This window comes from Hibiscus syriacus, unplaced genomic scaffold (genome assembly GCF_006381635.1).
Source record: "Hibiscus syriacus cultivar Baekdansim isolate YM2019G1 unplaced genomic scaffold, ASM638163v2 tig00112614_pilon, whole genome shotgun sequence".
Lineage (NCBI taxonomy): Eukaryota > Viridiplantae > Streptophyta > Magnoliopsida > Malvales > Malvaceae > Hibiscus > Hibiscus syriacus.
The window spans coordinates 428,974-451,959 of record NW_024063369.1 but is presented as its reverse complement, the minus strand read 5'-3'; the positions used below and the strand labels follow the sequence as shown (position 1 = coordinate 451,959).

The 22,986-nt window shown below is 35.0% G+C and overlaps 2 protein-coding genes and 1 pseudogene across 2 annotated transcripts; 2 read left to right on the top strand and 1 right to left on the bottom strand.

Moving 5' to 3' along the window:
• The first annotated feature begins 10,592 nt into the window (after nt 1–10,592).
• Nucleotides 10,593–12,642, top strand: LOC120181972 (probable LRR receptor-like serine/threonine-protein kinase RKF3). Its single transcript, XM_039187000.1, has one exon. It carries the CDS (start codon nt 10,678–10,680, stop codon nt 12,538–12,540), a length of 1,863 nt encoding a protein of 620 aa, XP_039042931.1. The 5' UTR covers nt 10,593–10,677; the 3' UTR covers nt 12,541–12,642.
• A 1,394-nt stretch (nt 12,643–14,036) lies between these two features.
• LOC120181987 lies at nt 14,037–16,418 on the top strand (annotated as a pseudogene).
• Nucleotides 16,419–17,067: 649 nt separating this feature from the next.
• LOC120182062 (putative E3 ubiquitin-protein ligase RF298) lies at nt 17,068–20,735 on the bottom strand. The gene is made up of 3 exons (XM_039187091.1): nt 20,573–20,735; nt 18,162–20,206; nt 17,068–17,650 (listed from the first exon to the last, which is right to left on the bottom strand). Exons 2-3 carry the CDS (start codon nt 20,142–20,144, stop codon nt 17,111–17,113), a joined length of 2,523 nt encoding a protein of 840 aa, XP_039043022.1. The 5' UTR covers nt 20,145–20,206; nt 20,573–20,735; the 3' UTR covers nt 17,068–17,110.
• Between the last annotated feature and the right edge of the window lie 2,251 nt (nt 20,736–22,986).

Genomic DNA, 22,986 nt, shown 5'->3' with positions numbered 1-22,986 from the left:
TTTGAGATGAGCATGATGGGGGAGCTCTCATTTTTCTTGGGACTCCAAATCAAGCAAAGAAAAGATGGCATCTTCATCAATCAAGCTAACTACGTCAAAGATATGCTCAAGAAGTTTGGACTGGAAAATGGGAAACCTCATGACACTCCAATGAGCTCTTCAACAAAGCTTGACTTAGATGAAGGAGGTAAATGTGTAGATGTTAAATTATATAGGTCAATGATTGGATCTCTACTTTATCTAACTGCAAGTAGACCGGATATTATGTTTAGTGTTTGCTTATGTGCTAGATTTCAATCATGTCCTAAGGAATCACATTTACTAGCTGTTAAGAGAATCTTTAGATACCTTAAAGACACTCCTAGTCTAGGACATTGGTATCCTAGAGACTCTAGCTTTAGCTTGCATGCTTTTTCTGATGCGGATTATGGAGGATGCAAATTAGATAGGAAAAGCACCTCCGGTACTTGCCAATTCCTTGGAAATATGCTAATTTCTTGGTTTTCAAATAAACAAAATTGTGTTGCATTATCTACCACTGAAGCCGAATACATTTCAGCTGGTAGTTGTTGTGCACAAGTTTTATGGATGAAACAACAACTTTTTGATTATGGAATTGAAGTAGGTACCATTTCTATCAAATGTGACAATACTAGTGCTATTTGTCTCACTAAAAATCCCATCCAACACTCTAGAACTAAGCACATTGAAATAAGACATCACTTCATTAGAGACCATGTCACTAAGGAAGATGTAGTTCTAGAATTTGTTGATACTTTGCACCAATTAGCGGATATCTTTACAAAACCTTTAGACAAGGAACGATTTTGGACACTTAGGAGAGAATTAGGTTTGACCAATCTATCTTCACTGAGTATTTAAAATAATTTTAGAACTTTTAATAATAAATGAAAAATGCTTATAATAGCAATCTTTGATTGCATTCATTGCTATTAGTTAGGGGGAGTTTATGATTCGTGATGAAAAATTAATTTTATATTCAAATATCGTTTAAAGATTAATTGAATTGTTTGAACATGATTAATTTTCAATATATGAGTTGCCAATACCACTAGAGGAAATTAATTTAGCATTTTGGGTGTTTAAAATCGGATTTTAGTATTTTGGTGCAGAGGGAATCGATCCCCCCTTGAGGGAACCGATTCCCCCTTTGAAGGGGAACCGATTCCCCCCACAGGGGAATCGATACCCCCCTGGGGTTCTGGTTAAACACGGGCAGAACCCTTATTTTGTTCAAAACCCTGCTTCCTTCCGCCGTTTCTCTCCTTCTAAGCACTCAAATCTCCATTTTTGCTTCAAATCAACGTTTTGAATTGGAATTCACTTTAAATATCATCCTCTAAACCTGTTGGAATCATCAAAAACGTGCAAACTTCATCTAATCTCACTCAAATCCGAAATCATTCAAGGTATTTTTCCAAAACTTTTTTTATCAATTTATGAACATAGAACTAGTTTTAATTAGTTCTAGGTTGAATTTTTGATCGGGCATTGATTATTTAGTGATTAGAAACTATATATTACAACTAATTTCATCAAAAACACAAGATTTTTCCTAAATTTTCTAAATTTTCGAAATAAAAAATTAATTAATTTTCAAATTATTGTGTTTTGATTAAATTATGTTGTTATGAAAACTATACATATATTGTTTCTCAAAACCATATTTTTCAAAAGTTTTTCAAAAATTTGCCCATTAGGATTGATTTAGAGAACCTTGAAATATTGAGGACTCAATTGAGTTTTGGGATTGATTGAATTGCATACATGTGTTTTCTAAATTACAGGTTATCAATTATGTTCCGATTTCCTAAACCATGTCCAATCCTAAACGTGCTAGGTCATCATCTAGTCATTCACACCGTCAACCAAATCCACCTCCAAATCCTCCTCCTATTCCAATTTCTAATCTTAATCCCATTGATCCTAACTTTACTATCCAAAATTCGTGTTTCAATCATTCTGGTCCTAGAAATCATCGTTTTTGGTATTATCAATATTTTGACTCTTACAAAATCCGAGAAGAACGTATTCCTTCTCGTCAAGCTATTTTAGCTATCAATTTTAAATATCTTCCGCTTTTACAAGAGTGGATATTTGATAAACTCTTTGACCTTGAACCCATCGTTTACCATCAACTTGTGCATATTTTCTATTCTAATGTTGTTTGTGTTAAAAACCAAACTGAAACCGAAACCATAGGAATTCGTTCCTACCTTCTAGGACAATTCTTATATATTTACTCGGATTACATAGCCAATACATTCGGATTAGATAATGATGGTATTTCAAATGAAAAATAGGTTTTAGGATCTCGTTATAAAAGAAGGGATAGTGTAAGTGTCTTAGACCTTCATGAACGTTTTCTTCATCTAATAATTTCTTGGTGGTTTCGACCATCCGGAGGTCGTTATTCTACTCTTAGAGCCTTAGATCTTTGGTGGTTACATTGTTTCGAAAACAATATTAAAATCAACCTACCTCAGATTATTTTTGCTGAAATTGTTGAAACCGTAAATCTTGTTCCTAACAAAAAACTCTGTTCATCTCTTGTTTACGGTTGCATTTTGAGTAATCTGTTTTCCAAAGCTAGGCTTAGAGTCGGTCTAGATGCCGTTTTTCCCCTTAAGAAACAAATTAACCTTCTTTCCTTAACGAGAGTGGGATGGATTAAGGATAAGGAAACCGGTGAATGGGTTCGATCTTCTGCAAATACTCCGGGAGCTAGTTCTTCACAAGCTCCACCCGAAGCTGACGAAGATCTCGAGCTTGAGCAATTAATGCGAGACATCGATGAAGCCGAAGATGAGCCTGAGCAGCCCGAGGAGCAGCCCGAAGAGCAAGCACAACAAACGCATCAAATGCCTCCATATTTCCAATTCTTTATGGAGACATTCGATTTTCGATACGCTACCATGGATTCACGCTTTTCTTCTATAGAGTCCCACTTATCTACAATGGGAGCTCAACAATTAGAAATTCTTCGGGAGATGCGTGCAAACAATGAAGCAACCAACGCGCGTATTAATGACCTCACTAACGAAATGGCCGCTATGCGAGCTCGTTTTCCTCCTCCTGATCCGGATATGTGATTCAATGTTTTGCTTTGAACTCCAAACTTGTTGTTTTAACATTTTGAATATTTTGGAATGTTTGAATTTATGGATTGATTGACTTTGAATTTGTTTGGATTTATGAATGGTTAGAAATTATCTATTTGGTGTGATTAAATTTATTCATTATTGCATCATTTACTTCATGATTAGATATATGACCAATTTTTCCATTTCACATTAATTATGAATATTGATTATGAAACTAATGGCTAACGTTTCTCTTGCTTGTGATCTTAGCAGCTTATATTGTATATAATCAATTGGCTAAATGATTTCAAAACCTTGTTTAAATTCTTTAAAATGTCTTTTTGATTTAACAAAAAGGGGGAGAAGTGTTAAAAGTATTTTTAAATGATAAATGGGAGAAGTGTTAAAGTAAGGGGGAGTAATTTCAAAACTTGATTTCAAAATCTTAAAATTACTAAAATGTTTTGTTATATCAAAAAGGGGGAGATTGTTGAAAACATTTTGATATTTCGATATAACAAATTAAGTTAAATGAATTTTAAGATTTTCCAAATGATTTTCTAAGTATATTCGATAGAATTATTCGAATATCAAAACATTACTCCAAATCTTTCAAAGATCATTTTTAATCCTTACTCAAAGTGTAAAATTAAGTTTTAATCTTAAAACAATTTCAAAATAATTTTACAAAGTATTTCGAACCATTTCAAAGCTAAAAATTCCAGATTGCTCAGAGGGAACCGATTCCCCCCTAAGGGGGTACCGATTCCCCTCTGAATGGTTTGACTCCCAGAATTCCAGTATGCTCGGAGGGAACCGATTCCCCCCAGGGGGTATCGATTCCCCCTTGTATAACGGTCAAAATATTTGAATTTTATATTTAAGGAACCGATTCCCCATAGGGGGTACCGATTCCCCCCACGCTCCAAACTGTTTTATTAATTGTTTTCACACTAAAACGGCTATATTATTTTCTCTAATTATCCCCAACGTTCAGAAGTGATTCAAGGTATATTTAAGCAAGCTTAGAAGCCATTGATCAAGATTAAGAAACATCAAGCAATAAGAAATCATAGAGAAACAAGAAAGAAAGCATCAAACACCAAGTTTGTGCAAATCAAGCCAATTTTCCTTTCAATATTCATTTTGCTTTCAAAGAACACCATTTGTGCTCATTTGTAATTATTTGTGAGTGTTCTTTTCTTGTTCTAGAATTGTGCAAACATCTTACCTTGTGAGGTTTTCCTTGTAAGTTTGCAAATTTGTAATCTTCTCTTTGGGAAAGAGTGTTCTCAAGAATTGGGGTATATTCTTGAGGGTGTTGTAAGGTTATCTCTTTGGCCTCAAAAGAAAGAACAAATTAGTGAATTTGTTGGAAAATCCTTAGTGTGGATAGCTAAGGTAGTGGACGTAGACTTTGATTGAGAAAGTCGAACAACTCTAAATCGCTGTGCAATTACTTTCAATTTTCTGCAAAATCTTTCACCAAATTTTTAATTGCCAATTCACTCCATCTTGGCCAATTCCGTCAATCGATTAACTCAACAAAATGTCTATTTTAACGTTGTTAACTAATTAACGGTTGAGTGACCAAAAAAACTCAATGTATTAAGTTCAGTGAGAAAATTAAAAATGTTTAAAGTACCGTGAGTGAAATATAAGAAAGAATAATGTTCAATTATCAAATTTATAATTTACCCATATCAAAATGAATAAATAATATAATATGAAGATAGTGCGATGATTGATAAGTGTAATGAGACGACGATAACTTGTGGGGAGTACCTTCCTTGCATTGCCCAATTATTATAAAGTTGCACTTATTTTAAAGGATAAACTGCATATTTAGTATATAAACTATCAGTTTGATTCGTTTTAGTATCTAAATTTTTAATTTTTTTAAAATCATACATAAATTTAGTTTTTATTTCATTGTAGTACCTGTCATTAAAAAATTAAAACAATTAGTTCTTAAACTATCAGTTTTGATATGTTTTAGTACCTAAATTTTTAACTTTTTTAAAACTTAAAATTAGATTTTGAATGGGAAACTAAAATGAAACAAAGACTAAAGCTTTTAAAGATGATATATTAAAATAAAACAAACCCTAAACTTTAGGTATAATTTAAAAAAAGGGTAAACTATGCCGATAGTCCATTTTTGTTATCGGCTTGATCGACTTTGGTCACCGAAAAGAAATTAAGGGGAAATGGTATCTTATGTTATCGGTCCATCCGGTTTAAGTCTCTATGCTATTAATTTTGTTTAACCCCCTTTTATTTTAAGTCTCTTTTGTTGAAGTCACTAACATGGCTGAGAGATTAAAATCGAACGGACCGATAACATTAGGGACTGAAATCGGATGGACTGATGGCGTTAGTGACAATTTCCCCTTAATTTTTTCCGATGACCAAAGTCAGTCAGACCGAAAATATAAGAGACTATCAACATAGTTTACCCTTTAAAAAATTAAAAAAAAATTGTACTAAAACATATCGAAACTTATAATTTATACATTAAACGTGTAATTTACCCTATTTTAAATTAACAATAACAGTTTTTTAAAAAAAAGTGACACCAGATTCATATATGACAAGAATGCTGATTGTTTTAGATTGCAAGTTGAAATATTATAATAGGGCGGTTAGGCGCATCAGCTTTCCGATTACTTTCTCTTTAGCCATTTTTATATTCCGTTCAAAAAATTGATTTAATATATGTGGGTTTTCATTTATAGTTGAAATTATATTTCAAAGTGTTTAAAATGTGAGATTTAATTTGAAAAAAAAAATTAGATGTTCTTTCAAAAATGGCGTTTGATTTTGTTTTTATTGGGAAAATGGACAGAGAAACCGACGTACTAAAAATACAAATAAAATCAACTCAAAGGACGTTTTTAAGTCGTATAGAGACGCAAAATCATGCATGCAATGCAAAAGGAGCAGCTTGTCGCTTACACTTGAGCTTTCTAAAGAAGCCAGGTGTTTGTGCCTTAACTTGTGACTTTTAAATGGGTAATAAAAATTATAAATTTAGGTATATTAATAGGGTTAAGGGTAACGGTTGCTCCTGTAGTAGATTAAATTTATCAATTTCGTCTATATCGTATTTTCGCATCAGTTTTGCCTTCGAAGTTGTTTAATTGTATTAAATTGTATCGTTAACCGTTTTGACTAACAAAACCGCTAATTTATGCTTACGTGGACGCCAACTGTTTCCACGTCATATGACTAAAATTGTGATTTCGTTTCCACGTCAGAGGACTAAAATCGTGATTTCTCATTTCTTTCTTCTACCACCCAAAACTACGTAGTTTTGGAAACAAATATATATCATCAGTTTAAGTTTCTTCCCCATATTTTTTTACTTTATTTATTTTCTTCTCTAATCCTTTCACCTGTGCTCTCCACTCTAAGGTATGGTTGCTTCATCAGTCAGTCACGAGACACCTTTGATCGTCAGTGACCACCGCATCAGTCGTCACCGACCACTGTTCGGGACCCAAAATAAATCAGCAAAATTATCTTGTGCTCTGATCCCATGTAAATATATTGTGTTGTGGCACATAATTCTGTACAAGTATACACAATCAATGCAAGTAATATAGTAGTGAGTGACTGTCGTCTCCACAGGGATTGGAGTGACCTAGAGTAAAGTTTATGCACTATTCTAAATTATCTAAGTAAAGTTAGTGCGGTATGAACAAATGAGAAATAAAAGATGTGGCAAAATGATATGTATAAGGCGATGGAATGTTGTAGCAAGAATTTAAGTAAAAGCAAAGGTATGCTAAAGTAGTAAAATAAATTGAACTTTGGAAAATGAGATAAGACTTGACAACCTCACACAACCAAGCTTCTATAGAGGTAATTGGCATGGATTTTCTATGGAAATTATATTATGTGCTACGAATGGTTTTCGCTCTTATGAGTATGATGCCTGACATGATTTTCTGAAAATGCTCCTAAACTCTCTCAATCAAGAAACATGATAAGACTAAAGTTACAACAATACCTCTCAGCGTGAATTGCAACACTAGCCTATTGAGTAAGTATTATCCCTTTTAGTTGAATAAAACCCTCTCCATATTTCTAAGACTGGTTAGAACCTCCCCATCCCGGTTTGGTCCCCTCGCTCAGGTAGATCTAACCTGTCTAGGCGACAGGAAATGCTCAAGGCTCAACCTAAGTTAATATTTTCTTTCCCCTTGTTTGAAAGCTTTCCCCAACTTCTCCCACTAACGTTGCTATGATGATTAGAAGAGTATTTAAAACACTCTAAGAAGCCTAAATCTCCCCAAAATAAACTGGAATCACTTGGGTTTCTAAAAACTCCCACTAAACCCATTTTGATTTTTCTTTACCAAAACTTACAAATGGAACCTTGAATTGAAGTTGAAGGTGAGAGGAAGATGATTCTTACCTTATTTTCTCTTGGTAACAAAAGAAATCTATAAAGGTTCTACCTTTAAGCTTGGCATTAAAGAAAGATAAGCTGGAGAGAAGAGAAGAGAACAAGACAAGAGTTGTGGATAGAAAGAGGGATATGCATAGAAGTGATTAATGGTGTTCAACCTTTATTTTGAATAATAGTCTAATTACACTATGGGTCCTCCTGATTTTAGTTGCAACTGAAAATACCCCTTTTACTCTCTATTGGGCTTAACTCCAGCCCAAATCCATCTCAAATTGGGTCAAAGCCTCTTACAAGCTAGAGATTTAATCTAAGGTCCATTTCGAGTTAGCCCAAAACTCCTAACCCGAGATCCGGGGCATTGCATGATCCATGTGATCATTTCTTTTTCCTTCATCCATCTTTCTCCCACTCAAAGATTCCAAAAAACAAAAAATACCCTCAATTAATTTCAATCCTTAGTCATGATCTTTTGTGGAAAATAAAATCTACCCAAATTAGGAAATTCAGTTAACCGAAAATAGTAGCCATGGAAGCTGGGAAATTTAAGCAGGCTGTTCTTGTTTAGAATAAAGGGGAATTTTGATTTTGAAAAGTTTAATAACAAGGGAGAAATTGATGAGAAAATATGATATGAGTGAAATTTTTAAATTTTGCCTACTATAGGGGTAATTGTAATCCTTAAGTTATATTAATATAAAATTATAAAAATTATAAACAATATTTTATCTCAATATTGATAATTATATCTATTCTTTATTATTAATAATAATTTATTTGAATCTTCAAAATTTTAAATTTTTTAATTATATTTTTAAATCATTATCTCTCAATGGGCCAAAACCCTTGCATCCCCTCAAACCTCTGTTTTGAAAACCGGATCGGACCGGCTGGTTCAATCGGGAACCATTGCTTAATCTGGTTCAATATAAACCGGTTGAACCGCTATTAGTGAACCGGCCAGAACCGCTGAACCGTTCGAACCGGACCGGCTGAAAACCGAAAAAAACCGGGATTTTTGTTTTTTTTAAAAAAAAATTAAACCAAACAACGTCGTTTGTTAAACGAGCCAAGTCGAACTCGAGTATTGTTGAGCTCGACTCGAACTTGAAAACTTTAAAGGTAAGTTCAACTCAACTCAAACTCACAAGCTAAAAATTATCAAGTTCAACTCAAACTCGAAATATAATATTGAAACTTGAACTCAAAAAGGCTTAAACTCAAAAAAAAATTAGAAGCTCGATTGAAGCCTAAAATTCGAGCTTGATTGAAGTGAAAGAATAGTTCACTCAATGCTCACCAAAAGGCTCCATGATTTTGAATGTCAAATTACCTCTATTATTTATAGAAATTAGTTGTGATGCGCTTCTATGTTTCTTAGCAATGTGAGATTGTTTTGTTCTAATATTTTTACTTTTTAGACTTTTGGGATGCTCTTCTATGTTTCTTAGCCATGCGAGATTGTTTTTTTTTAAATTAAACCAAACAATATCATTTTGTTATGATTTTTTAACCCCAATTTTTTTAATTATAGTTATATAATTATATTTATTTTTTAATATGTTTTACCTTAAATATTATGTTGTAGTTAATTTGAATCATTTTGTTTCACTTTATTTTATATTTTTTAACTTATATATGTTATGACTTATGATATAAAAAATTATTTTTATTAAATATTTTTGATATTTTTATTTAATTTTTAAATAATTATGACGTCGTCCGGTTCTTCTGACCGATCGAACCGGTTCGACCGGTTGAACTAATGAACCGATAGCATGATCAGTTCGCTAACCGGTCTGATTCTGAAAACCATGCCTCAAACGCTAGGCTAAGCAAACGACGTAAATAATTTTGCGATGATTGGTAATGAGTTTTTAGGGTATTTGGTCAGGGACGGATCATATGGGTGGGGCTCGCCTCGTATTTTCTTTTTATCCAAAAACATTCTAAATCTTTATTAACTTGAATTTTAGTTAAATTGAATTTTGATATCTAATTTTAAGTGTTTTTTAGGATAATCAACATTTTAAAGCATTGAATATTAAATTTCACGTGGGTATTAGTTTAGTGGGTAGTGGGTAGATGTAAATGTAAAAAGTCATACCCGTTATAGGTAGTGGGTAGGTGATGGATTTAAGACATTACCCGTCCAACATCCACTCGCTCCACATCCGCCCAGCCACTAACTACTCACTATATAAATTTTTTATCATTATGAATTTAGATATAATTTTAGAGATTATTCTGTATATCTTAAGATTTTATAAGACATGACTTGTAATTTAATCTAATGTTAGGATATAAACATTTTTAGAATTGAAGACCATCGTTTCTCTTTTCTCAAATTGATGGGTATAGACGGGTATGGGCGGGTACTGACAAATATGAGATGGGTGGTGGTATCCAGTTGGATAGTGAGAATGAATTTTGAGAATGTATCCGCATGGGCGGGTATGAATTTAAAAATTTTACCCATCGTAGATAATGGGTAGATGATAGATATTAAAAATATTAAGTGAATATGGAGATGAAAAAAAAGATATCTGCACCTACCCCACCCGATTGTCATCAATACCAAAGAGTATAATTAATTAAATTATTAATATCAAAGAAGAATAATCAATTCAATCGTAATGAATAACGCATATTAGTATGATCCCTTTTAATCATATCATTATACGAACGTTAGCAAAAAGAATCTGATTGATTAAAATTTTAATTATAAAGTTTAATTAGATGTGAATTTTTTAAAATTTTTAAACCTGTAAAAGAATTTACAAATAAAAAATAGAAACCCAAGTTGGAGCAGATCGAAACAAAAGCAATCAAATTAAAACAAAAACAACCACATCATCACGAAATACTATTATATTACACGACAAAAAGGGATCAAGTTCCACTTGCCAGCTCGTTTTCTCTGTCTTTCAGTTCTCTTCGATCCGCACTTCCCTAATCTGTACTGTTACCACTGTTTTTCACGCATGGTAAATCAGGTGAGTCAACTCAGTAACACGATAAATAGTCAAACAGGCGGCCTTTCCCATCTTCATTTTCAAAACTCTCCTTCCTCCTCTCTTCTTCTCTTCCTATCTATCCATTTTCATTTCTAAATCAATGAATTTCTAGCTATAGCAAAAGTTTCCCTTTCCTCATCCAATGTCCCTTTTGTTGTTCTTCTTCATCTTCTTCGTCTCAACTTTCTTCCCACTATGCATCGCTCAGTCATGTCCTTTGAACTTCACTATCCTAAACCCTCTCCTCCCCAACCCCAGGCCCCGCCTCAACACCTCCATGGAGTGCCACTACGTCCGCCAGGGCCTACGCCTCGTCCTCTCCGACTACCTTAGACGCACCTCTTCCTTCTTCCCTCCCTTGGACACCGCCGAGTCCTGCTGGCAAGCGTACCAAACCCTCAACCCGAACTTCGACATGCGTTCCTCTTGCGGTTTCCAGACCGCTTGGATCTCCCAAGGTTGTTTGAACTTAACCACCAAATCCAGCTTCGAAGCTCTGATCCCCAACGCCACCTTATCCGACGTCGTCTTGAATTGTAACCAGTCGTTGCGGGGTTCGGCTTGTGCTTCCTGTACTCGAAGCTTGGCCAATGTACAAGCTAACTTGGCCGACAATTCGACCGCGAACGTGTCGGACTGCACGGCCTACCCGACTATTTACGCCGCTGCTTTTGCTAATTTCCCCGGACCAACGGATGAAGACAGTGCCTCCTGTTTGTTCTCGGTCGGGCCCGGCAACAACAGTAATCATAGGACTAACCGAATAGGTTTGATTTTGGGTGTTTTGATTGGTGTAGGCGTTGGTTTAGCTGCTTTGATTGGTGGGTCTTGGTTTGCATATAGAAAACACCAGGCTTCCAAGAGAAAGAAAGGAAGAGACAGAATCAGGAGCCTCGAGATGGGTAGCTTGGGTGGCTCTGGATTGGGTTCAATCAGTGAAAGTACCAACTTGATCCACTTTTCCTTCGATGAAATCAAAGAAGCTACTAAGAATTTCTCGAGAGACAACATCGTTGGAAGAGGAGGCTATGGTAATGTCTACAAAGGTTACTTGTCCGATGGCTCCGAGGTTGCCTTAAAAAGGTTCAAGAACTGTTCCGCTGCCGGCGATGCCAATTTCACGCATGAAGTCGAGGTAATCGCCAGTGTTCGGCATGTCAACCTCGTTGCTTTGAGAGGATATTGTACGGCCACCACCACGTTAGAGGGTCACCAGAGGATAATCGTTTGTGATTTAATGAAGAACGGGAGCTTGTATGATCATCTGTTTGGTTCCATGGAAAAGAAACTCAGTTGGCCTGTTCGACTCAAGATTGCACTCGGTACAGCTAGGGGACTGGCTTATTTGCATTACGGAGCACAGCCTTCAATCATTCATAGGGATATCAAAGCGAGTAATATACTTTTGGATGACAAATTCGAGGCGAAGGTAGCCGATTTCGGACTCGCAAAGTTCACACCGGAGGGGATGACTCATTTGAGCACCAGGGTAGCTGGAACGATGGGATATGTTGCCCCTGAGTATGCATTGTATGGTCAATTGACAGAGAGAAGCGATGTGTACAGCTTTGGTGTAGTGCTTCTTGAGCTGTTGAGTGGAAAGAAGGCGCTCGTAACGGATGATGATAACCAGCCTTCTTTGCTGGCTGATTGGGCATGGTCATTGGTGAAGGCCGAGAGAGCTTTGGATGTTATCGAAGACGGCATGCCAGAGTTGGGGCCGCCGGAGGTTCTTGAGAAATACGTGTTGGTCGCGGTCCTTTGCTCGCACCCCGAGTTACAATGCCGGCCGACGATGGACCAGGTCGTGAAAATGTTGGAAACAGACACTTCAGTTCCAATGATCCCCGAGCGGCCAATCCCTCTAGTGGCTCATATCGACGACATCGAGAGATCAGTAAGCAGTAAAGGCTCGGGTCAATTCTCGGGTTCAGGCTATCAGATGTTTGCTTACGAAAGTAGTCATCATTCAGGCCGTAAGGAGGAAGGGCCAAGTTCAAGCTAGATTCATTTGAATTCAATATGGGCCACAGAATTGCATCCCACATTTGTAAAGAAGATCAAATTGATTTGTTCAACAAATAATGCTTCATTGTTTTCTTTTTCTGGAAATTCCTCATATATATATACATATATGTATACATGTCATGTTTTTAGCCAACCTGTGGCATGGAGTTTTGGCCTGATGAATACAAGGTAATTGCAAGAATTTGAGTGTTGTTTAATGCAAGAACGTGATTTCTAGACCATATTGCCTGATTTGCAGCCTTCTGCATGTGCTGTTGCTTCTGCATAATTAATAGCTGCAATATTAGAATATGTATGCACATATTGTAGAACTGGGGCGGCGCTATGCATAAATATCATTGCGGTTCCAGCAGCCATAGTTTAACAATTACTGAACATTGTTGACCGAATGTGATTTTTTATTTTATTCCCTCGGTTTTTAAGATTTTGTCTTGATTAATCCGGATCGACATGCGTCGTATATCTAATTTTAGTGGGTGAATTTTTCGGAGTAAATTTTGTGTATGCACAAAGATTCAAACTCAATATCTAATTAAAGATATCAAGCTACTTACCTCTTGAATTAACCGCGTTGATACCGAATGTGAATTTGATGTGCCAGAATCTCATAAGACGGCCAAAGGGTAGTTTTTGACTTTTCTTAGCTTGACCAACAATACTATGAAACCATTATATTCTTAAAATTTTATAATTTTACGTTATCTAAATTTTCAATATAAAATTCGTACTTTTATCCTAAAATCTTGAAAGTTGACTAATCAAAGCTAGAAAGGTGGCTGATGATTGTGCAATTCCTTGATGGCCTGACCTGGATTTATACCTGATAAGTTTAAGCAATGACCCATCTCTACTTTAAGCAATGTTCACCGCATGCAAGAGTGATGAAGCACGTGATTTTTCCCAAAAGAAAATCTTGAAACCTTTTCATTCTCGGATCAGATCCAGTTCCAAGAAAAGGGTGACTAATTTGGTGTTTTGCAGCTTTCTTTGGGTATTCCCGGTTTTAGTCCCTATATATACTATACCAAAATTTAGGATTAAACTCCTCAACTTACATGTATAATACAGGTATGGGACACGTTAAAAATAGAAGGCCAATTAAATATATGATGATCAAATTATAGAGATAAAGTTGAAGGACTAGAATCATAATTAGACTTGTCCTAACAAAACCTCCATAATTGGAGAGAGATGGTTTCATTGTAATGTTGAAGTAAAAAAGAGTGAAGACAGTGAACAAGAAAGAACTACTTCAAATGCTGAAAGCATCTGTCTTGGTAGGTCTAAGCGATAACCAAAGAGACAAACTGCAAAACATGTTTTTGAACATGATCAAAAACACGTGTTAACAAAAATGTAAATGACATAGATGATGTATGCGTATAAGCCTAGTGAACATATATTGTTTCAGGCTTATTCTCTTTTCCGTTAGTATCGATATACACAAAGTTAAGTACAGAGCTGAAGGTGACAATGGCCATCAAAGGGGTAAGTGCACCTCTCTTGCCCAGAGAGAACAATATGACTCGATAATCTTCTTTGGCTCTTAATTGAAAACAAAAGGAACCTTTGGTTTTGGACGTTGGAAGACTGGAAACAGGATATGGGATATAGGAGTCTTCTCATATGTGGTGAGTTCCTATCTCTTCAATATCAGGTACTCGTACAACTATGTGTTCCTAACGACCGTGATGCCTTCGTTGAGTGCATGACAAGGTACCGGTATTTATTGCTGAATTCACACCGAAGAATCTTTCGAGGAGCACTGACAACAGTAAATCAGGTACAGCATTCAAAACCAACATCACTAAATGAATTCAAGAATGTCAGCATCAGAACATCGCCAGTTGCCTGAATCTGCAATGGAAACGTGTAAGAAAGATTAAGAAAAATGAAATACTTATGCTCTCGGTTTTATCTGATTATCTCGAACCTTAATTCTACAGCTTATGATCTGCACTGGAGTGTCTGTTTCCTTCATAATAGGGACAGTTCTAAAATGAAGGACTTTAGCACTAACAGGTAAAAGTGTTAGCCAACATTCTTCTGCAAAACCATGCTCAAGTTTGAGGGTGCTTTTAACGCTACATAACCCAAGCTAAGACTCACAAGTAGAATGATTGCAGGACTTATTCCTTGTGCAATTCTGTTCTTTGGACTCTTTTTCATTCCAGAGTCTCCCAGATGGCTGGTATGAAATAGACACCGAAAAGATGGGGGAATTGGAATCCTTGGTCCTTTTAACCCTGAATTATAGTAACAGGATTAAAAACCTTCGAACTTTTGCAGGCAAAGATTGGAAGAGAAAAAGAATTCGAAGCTGCACTACAAGATCTTCGTGGCAAGGATGCTGATATATCGAAGGAGGCGGCTGAGATTCGGGTTCTTAATCTAAACCTGTCATCTTAACAGACAATGGAATTGAGTTAGACTTGGAGCATTAAAGAGAAAATGTTGAACTTATTTTATTGCTCGACAGGACTATATAGAGACTCTCAAACAGCTTCTGAAAACCAAAATGCTGGATTTGTTTCAGCAAAGACATTTACGCTCTGTCATTGTAAATGTCACTCTTTCTAAACCGATTGTACAACCAGATCACTCTTCATCAAACAATTAGCAGCAACAACATTTCACTCTTGCATCTTATTTAATGTTTCTTTACCGTGCTTTATCTTTGATCAGATAGGAGTTGGATTAATATTCTTTCAACAATTTGGAGGGATCAATGGTATTTGCTTTTATACCAGCAATATTTTCGAGTCGGCAGGAAATGAAACCTTCGAGTTGCACCCTGACACAATTAAGTCTTATCTGTTATTAACATTGCTGGTTTTATACTTCAAATGTCTCAGGATTTTCTGCTACTGTTGGGACAATATCTCCCTTTCTTTGAAATCCATGTACTTTTCCCTAACAAGCAAACTTAAGACAATCATTTCTGCAGGTTGTCATCACTAGCCTTATCACACCCATGATCGATAGATCTGGAAGAAAGCCACTATTACTGGTAAGTATAAGAACAATTTATCAGTCACAAGGTCCTTAAATTGCTAAGCCGAATTGCTTTTGCTTTCATGGATAGAGGATGAATCTCAAATGTTTCTTTCATTCTAGGTTTCTTCAACAGGATTGGTCCTCGGTTGTGTACTATCTGGGATTTCATTCTACCTTAAGGTTAAAATGCCAAACTATCATCTCTGGCTATATGCTTCCCTGTATTGTTGTAATTACTAACATTTCAAACATCTTTACCAACCAGGATCATAATTCGGCACTTGATGCAGTTCCTGTTCTTGCTGTAACAGGCATATTGGAAACTTTATCGAATACTCGTTCGATTTGTTCATTATCAAACTATGGATTACTAATTCTTCTACATTATTTCTGACATGGATCTTAATTGGTATCAGGTATTCGTAAGTGCCTTTTCATCTGAGGTAACAGAAAAGAAATGTCTGCAAACTTTAACATTATTCTAATTGATGAACTAATCCTTCAGGCTTCAACTCCTCTAACCATGTCATTTGGTTGCAGATATTCCCTATAAATATCAAATGAGTAGCCGGAAGCCTCGCGACGCTGGTGAACTGGTTTGGTGCATGGGCAGTTTCTTACACTTTCAAATTCCTTATGAGCTGAAGCTCCCATGGTAAATAGAATGAAAAAAATTTGCCTGTAAGAAGTATATATGTGTGTGTGTGTGAATTTACCAGCAACTCTTGTGGATTCATTGCAGGTACCTTCATTCTTTATGCTGTGGTCAATGCGACGGCTATATTGTTTGCAGTCAAATTGGTACCTGAAACAAAAGGTTAAACCTTGGAACAAATACTAGCAACCATTAATGCATAGAGAATCAAGGAAATGAAGTAGATTGTTTTTGAGAGATTCAAGATGCTTTCAAAATCAAACGAAAATGGATGTTACATTTGGGGTAGTAAAATTTAATTTTTATATTGGAACTGTGATTTTATCAAACAATGGAGGAGATATAAATAAATAGGCAGCATCTCTATAAGATGAACTGCCAACGAGATGAACTGTTAGCATTTTCTTAAGATGAATTGCTAATGAGAAGTCATTTAACACTTGAAATGTTAATTTTTTTAGTATTTTCTTTGTACTTATTATTGGTGTTTGATTTTAATAGTATCCTAATCTGGATTTTGAATTCTGGGTTTCGAATTCTGGGTTTCAGCTTTAAATGTATACTCGTGAAGGAGTTTGAAAATTTTGTCGAAATTGGCTGACCCTAGAAAAAGAGGAGATCATGATTGAAGTTTTCAAAGACAAAAGTTAACAACACTTGAAGCTGTAATGTAAAACTAAACTATATATTATATCATTATATTGAAAAGAACAAACTATATTAGAGGACTGTGAGCTATAAATGTTCTCTTAATCTTTTCCATGCTTTTGAGCTACTGGTATACACTATTTGAAAGACCCCAAAACAAAACAAAAAGCATAAGTTTGAAGGGATTTCTCAGAGCTCCGTTTCACCTATCCACCATTACTCACTGGTCTTAGTCAAGCAAAATGGTTCAGAGATCTATAGCCTGTGGCTTAGCAAAACGTGCATATATGCGGTAATCAATCAGGGTCCTACAAGAAGGGCAGTCCTTCATCCATTGTTTCTCATGGAGCTCGTTGCATTTGGCACATAGGACCTGATGTGAACATGGAAGGAATACCACCATCTTCTCTTCTGATAAGCACATGACGCACTCACGCTCCTGTTTCAGACCTCTGCTCCCAGAATAATGCTCGATGTTAACCACCCCTTTAGGGAAATTTTGAACATGATTCACCTCATTGACAGAAGAGCACTGGCCATTGCCACCGCCAATGCCTCCCCGAAGTGCAGCTATTTTTGATGAATCCAGCTTCGTCTTCAACTCAGATAACTTGTTCTCGAGTGTTTTTATCTCCTCCCCGTATTTCTGCATATCTTTTTCTGCTTTCAGTTTAATCTTATCCTCCTCCACTTTGGCTGCAGCTTCAAGACGTTCTCTTTCCTTCCTTATGTAGGCAGCTTGTGCAAGGACTTTCTCCTTTGCCATCCTCTCCTCTTTCCATCTCATCTGCTACTTTTCACCATCTCTCATGAGAAAATACAAGTAAATAGAATTTATCATATTTAAGGGTATAACTATAAACAGCTAAGTGCACTTCTCTAGGCCTCTTCATGCATCAAGCCATAAATGAAGATGGAACATTTAGAATGAGAAGTTGACAAGAATAAGACATTTGACCATTCATGGTATATGATTGAATAATTTGAATGCAACCGTTTGACCACTCCTTTGACTAGTTTCGTGGTAATTTGCTAATAAGATTAGAGATGGGTACACAAACACATTTTTGCAAAATTCTTATGGTCTCTTAAAGAGTTCTATTTATAATAACATAGCTTTTTCTTAGTGGCATTTTATTCAATAATCTATCCTCTCGATCTTGAGATTCTATGACCTTCCTAGTCTGTTTAGTTTAGGTAAAATTCATATGCTGGCTTAACAAGGCAAAAAGTAAACTATATGTTGATTAAGGTTTATTTAACAAGTCAATGAGTATTTTGTTCAGGGAGAATCGAACCTCAGTTTGGCTGTATATATTTTTAGCCTTGCCTACTTTCCTTTGCAGCTCTGCTGCCTTCTGCTTCTCCAAGGCAAGCTCCTCCTGAAGCAAGCTTCTCTGTCCTTCCCATGACTGAGCATCCTTAAGGGCCTTCTGTTCTCTCTCCAACGCTTCTCGACAACTTGCAGCTGATGCTGTAGCCTGTGATTTAGCAGCCTCCATCTCCATCTTCAACCTGGAATGTTCCACCTTAAGCTTCTGAACAGTAGAGTTAGCATCCTCAACCTGACTAGTTGCGTTGTTCAAGGCAAACTCCATCTCAGACAACCTCTTCATGGTGTTCTCCTCCATGATTTGTCTTTCCCTTTTGAGCTTCTCTGTTTCTTCCTTCTCTTGCCTCAGTGATTTAAGTTCAGCTTGGTCCTTGCTAAGCCTGCGGGCTGCTTGCATGACCTTCTGGTTGGTCCACTGAGTCCAACTATCTAATTCATTCTGCAATTCCTGGATCCTTGGAACAAGCTTCAAGATCATATCATACTTATCGTCTCGTGGGATGTATTTTCCTAGAGATTCATTGTACGGAATTCCAGCACAGTAATCAATTAGCTTAGGAGACGTAGAAGAGCTGCCTTCAGCCTTTGAAGCAGGTTTCTTATCTACACCGTGTTCAGGTGTCTTAGTAGATTTTGAGGTTCCTCCTTCAGAATTTGAAACAGGTTTATTTTCCGAAGATGATGATGGTGCACGTCCAATATTTATTGTTGGAACTGCAGATTTAGTACCCTTTGTCAGCAAAGTTGACGAGTCACTAGGTGAAGAATTAGTTGAAACATGATGACTTCCATCAGCTAAAGCTCCAGCCTCCATAACTATTTTTGTTGAAGAATTTTTCATATGCACAGCTGATAATTCAGATGGAGACTTCAATCTCTTTTCAACAACACTGCAAGAGGCAGATAGTTTCGCAGCTCTAAAACCTTTACAATAAGCCGTCCTGTTAATTTCCATGCTAAAGGACTTTGTTCGTAGTGCAGCTAATTCCTTTTTGGAACGCCCCTTTCTACTATTCACTGCTTTTTCTTTAGAGATAGATGTAACCGAGACATTGTCTCTAGAAGCACTCATAGAGACCAAAATCTCTTTCTCTGGTGACAGCCCTTCAGAAACATGAGAAATTTTGGGTTTAGGTAAGTTAGGGAAACTTCCAAATTTGAGTGCTTCAGACTGGTAATTCTGTGAGGAGAATGAAGGTTTTTTTGAAACATTGGGCTCATTTGAGATAGAAATAACGGTTTCCGGATTTTGAGTGTCCGATCTTGACTTGGAGTTAGAATCAGAGGAGCTCTCTCCCGAGACTTCCATAAAACCTAAACTATGCAATAAATCTCCTTCCACTTCACATGCCACCAAAATGTTTAGGTCAAACATCAACAACCACCACATTGCTTCTGCAATAGATAGACATGGTTTAACCTCTCTAAGCACACTAATCATCTCTAGCATCGTATACACCACAAGCTGCTGCAAATCCTTGAATAAATAACTCGAAATATCACCTTCTATCCCTTCCTTCAAGGAAGCCAAAGCATCATTCACAACATTTGACACAAGATCTTTACCCCCTTGGTACAGGGGGTGCCTCGAAATTGCCTTTTCCGCAACATCCTCCTTAAACCCACACTCTACAATCTTTTTACTCGCATTCCAGAAAATCATGTGCAAATTAGATAACAGTAACTCCTCAAGTTGACAAGCAATCGGATCATCCCAATCGGCAGGTACAAAATCTTCGCTAAGAGGCCCCATAGGTGATCCTACCTCCAATGGCCCGACCATAGGGCCTCGAAATATCTCCGGAGTCAATTCATAAGGAAGGAATTCACTCATGGACAAAGGAAGAATAACCGGAGCCTCTAAAGAAGGACCATCTAGTTTTCTCTTGTTCTTACTTCCTTTGTCCTGAACTTTGCATGCACCACCACTATCATTCTTTTCATTCATCTTATGAACAACTATAAGAAAGAATGCTATGTCCTCTCAAGTTGACTCTCTCGCAACAAACCCTGTATGAAAATAGTAAACATAAAAATTTGAACTCGAAAAGAAAAAGGCCGCTAAAGGTAAAGGAAATGAACAACAGACTGATAACACAGTGGAACTCCAATGCAAATTAAATCATTCAATGCTCCAATGAACAACCATCAACAGCAAGAAATTATATAGTTCACAATGAGATTCAAATAAAAAGAAACGAACTTTATACTCATACCGTGAAACACAAAACAGATAAAGACATTATACCAAAATATCCACTGAAAAGAGGTTGAAATACCCAAAAAAATGCGAGAGAATCGGTCCCAAGCAATGTTAAGCTATTTCTGGGCTCACATTACATGCAAAAGGAGATTAAACGATGAAAAACAACATACTATAAGAGGATTTCGTTTGGAGCGGCGGAAATGAAACTTTTTGGGTGGTGGAAGCAGCGAATTTGGTCGTAGATCTAAGCTTTTTAGAGATTTTTTTGAAAACCAAATCTGCTGGCGTGAAAAAGGGGGCCAGTGAGAGTTTAAAGATGATATTTTTGGAGTGAAATATATACCGGCGGCCGGCGAGCAGTGACCGTACACAGTGAGAACAGTGAGAAAAGCTGAAGAAATAAAATAAATTTCATGGAATTTATTCGAAGTACTATACGCACCGTTTAGGAAAAATTAAAAAGTAAATAAAAAATGTGAATAAATTATTTTAACCTATAAACAGACAAATTAAAATGTCATCAATTATTTAGAATATCATTATTTTCTATAGATATTTCAAATTATTTTGGGCTAACAATTTATATTTTAAAATTTTAGATATTATAAATAACTTTAAATCATAAAAAATAAATAATAATTATGTAATACTTCCTCCGTCCCATGAAATGTCTATTATTGATTTTTTGAGTCAATTTTTCAAAAACTTTTATTAATTATTATTTAAAGTTTATTATTGATAAAAATATATTTTAAAAACCTCCAATCAAGTTATTTTTAAATATATGTTTTATAAAATTTGATTATTTAAAATATTAAAAAAATTATGATTAAAGTTTAAAATTTTTAAATTTTAAAAAGTCAATAAGGGACATTTTTATGGGACGGAAGAAACAAATATTAATTTGGGTATGACAATTTATACAAAAAAATATGAATATTTTTAAATAGTTAATTATTAAAAAATTAAATATATATAAAAATAACTATTTTAATTAAAAGTTATGTTTTTAATATTTATTTAATTAAATTGAGTATATATTGATTATAAAATACATTTTATATTCTGAAAATATTTTTTATTTTGACTAAACACACTGAAAATTTATATTTTAATTTTCGTTTCTCAAATCTGATTGTTTTTTTATTCTAATTAACTCTATACATCTATAACAATATAATTGAAAAATAAGAAAAATAAGAAAAAAATCGCTTTCTTTATTAATATGTGATAAGTATAAGAACTACATGTTTAGAGCTCAATCATTTGACGTTGAACATTCACACCATTGATATTTTTTGTGCTCGAACCCGAACCTTAAACAGTAACAACAATTCTTTTATCATTTTTATCAAACATCACACGAACTAGAAAAATCTAAATTTTATTTTCGAAAATAATAGAAAATTTCTCAATATTGAAGAACAACACCAAGAAGAAGAAGAAGAAAAACAGCAAGATGAGAGATTTTCCCATACCTTGTAATGGGGTTGATAGAGACATCTTTTTTCTCTTTTGGTGCGTTACATTGGAATGGGAAAGTTGATTTGTATAACCTATGGCTATGGATGACAACGTTTATAAATCCCACCCCCCCTGATTTTATTACCATTTTTAGCTTTTCCAACAAAGTAAATGATTAATGTATTATTCAAGAATTTGGAAATATTCAACAATACATTCAATTTTGATAACTTTAAATATTAAAATGAAAGGATGATCAGTATCGATCGAGTCGAATATTTTTTTTAAAGTTAACCGGTTTGATGAATTTTATTTTATTATTCAATTTTATTTATTTTTTAAAGTTGAAATCGAGTTTATGAAATTCGAGTGAGTCGAGTTGTTCGAAATTCCCTTTGAATTTAATTGTAATTTTTTATAACATTATAATACATATTAGTTTTAATTTAACCGGTTTTCTCTAAATATACATATGTATTATTTCATATTCTTTTTCACGTGTGTAAGTGAGATTTGTAATATTATTTACTGGGGCAGAATCCAATGACATTGTGTAAAACTTTAGTTTTATACCTTTTTTAGGACTATTGGATCAGAGAAATTTGAAAGGCTGATATTAACAATAGAAAATGAGAAGATATTCACTGAAAAAAATAAGGAGTTGATCTCAATCTTTGATTTCCCTCGATCCAATGGTTCTAAAAAAAGTGTAAAACTAAAAGAGTTTTACACAGTGTAAGTGTATCATAACCCTTATTTAATAAATTAAATAACATTTAAAATTTTAAAATATATTTATAATGTTATTTTTAAATAAGAGATCTTTGAATAGAAATCATTGAGAGTATAAAGGATTCAAATGAATTAATGAGAAGAATTAAAAAAAACATCGATCAAAGGATTAAATTGAATAAAATAGGATTAAATTATAAAATGAATAAATTTTTTTATTAACATTAGAAATTAAAGTTAAATAGGTATTTTATAGTGCTAGTGGAGCATGTGATTTAAATTTAATAAAAAAATAGAGTTAAATCGAATGAACAATTGAATAAATAATGAAACCGTACTAAATTAAGAGATTAAATTGAAAAAAAATGGTTATCAAAAACAGAAATTG

Bases quoted from the DNA above. Each gene is read 5' to 3' on its own strand.
- LOC120181972 (XM_039187000.1), top strand. From the start codon at position 10,678: ATGTCCCTTTTGTTGTTCTTCTTCATCTTCTTCGTCTCAACTTTCTTC.
- LOC120182062 (XM_039187091.1), bottom strand. From the start codon at position 20,144: ATGAATGAAAAGAATGATAGTGGTGGTGCATGCAAAGTTCAGGACAAA. The intron at 17,651-18,161 runs GTTCGATTCTCC...GAAAAGTAGCAG, and splicing joins ATATATACAGCCAAACTGAG to ATGAGATGGAAAGAGGAGAG.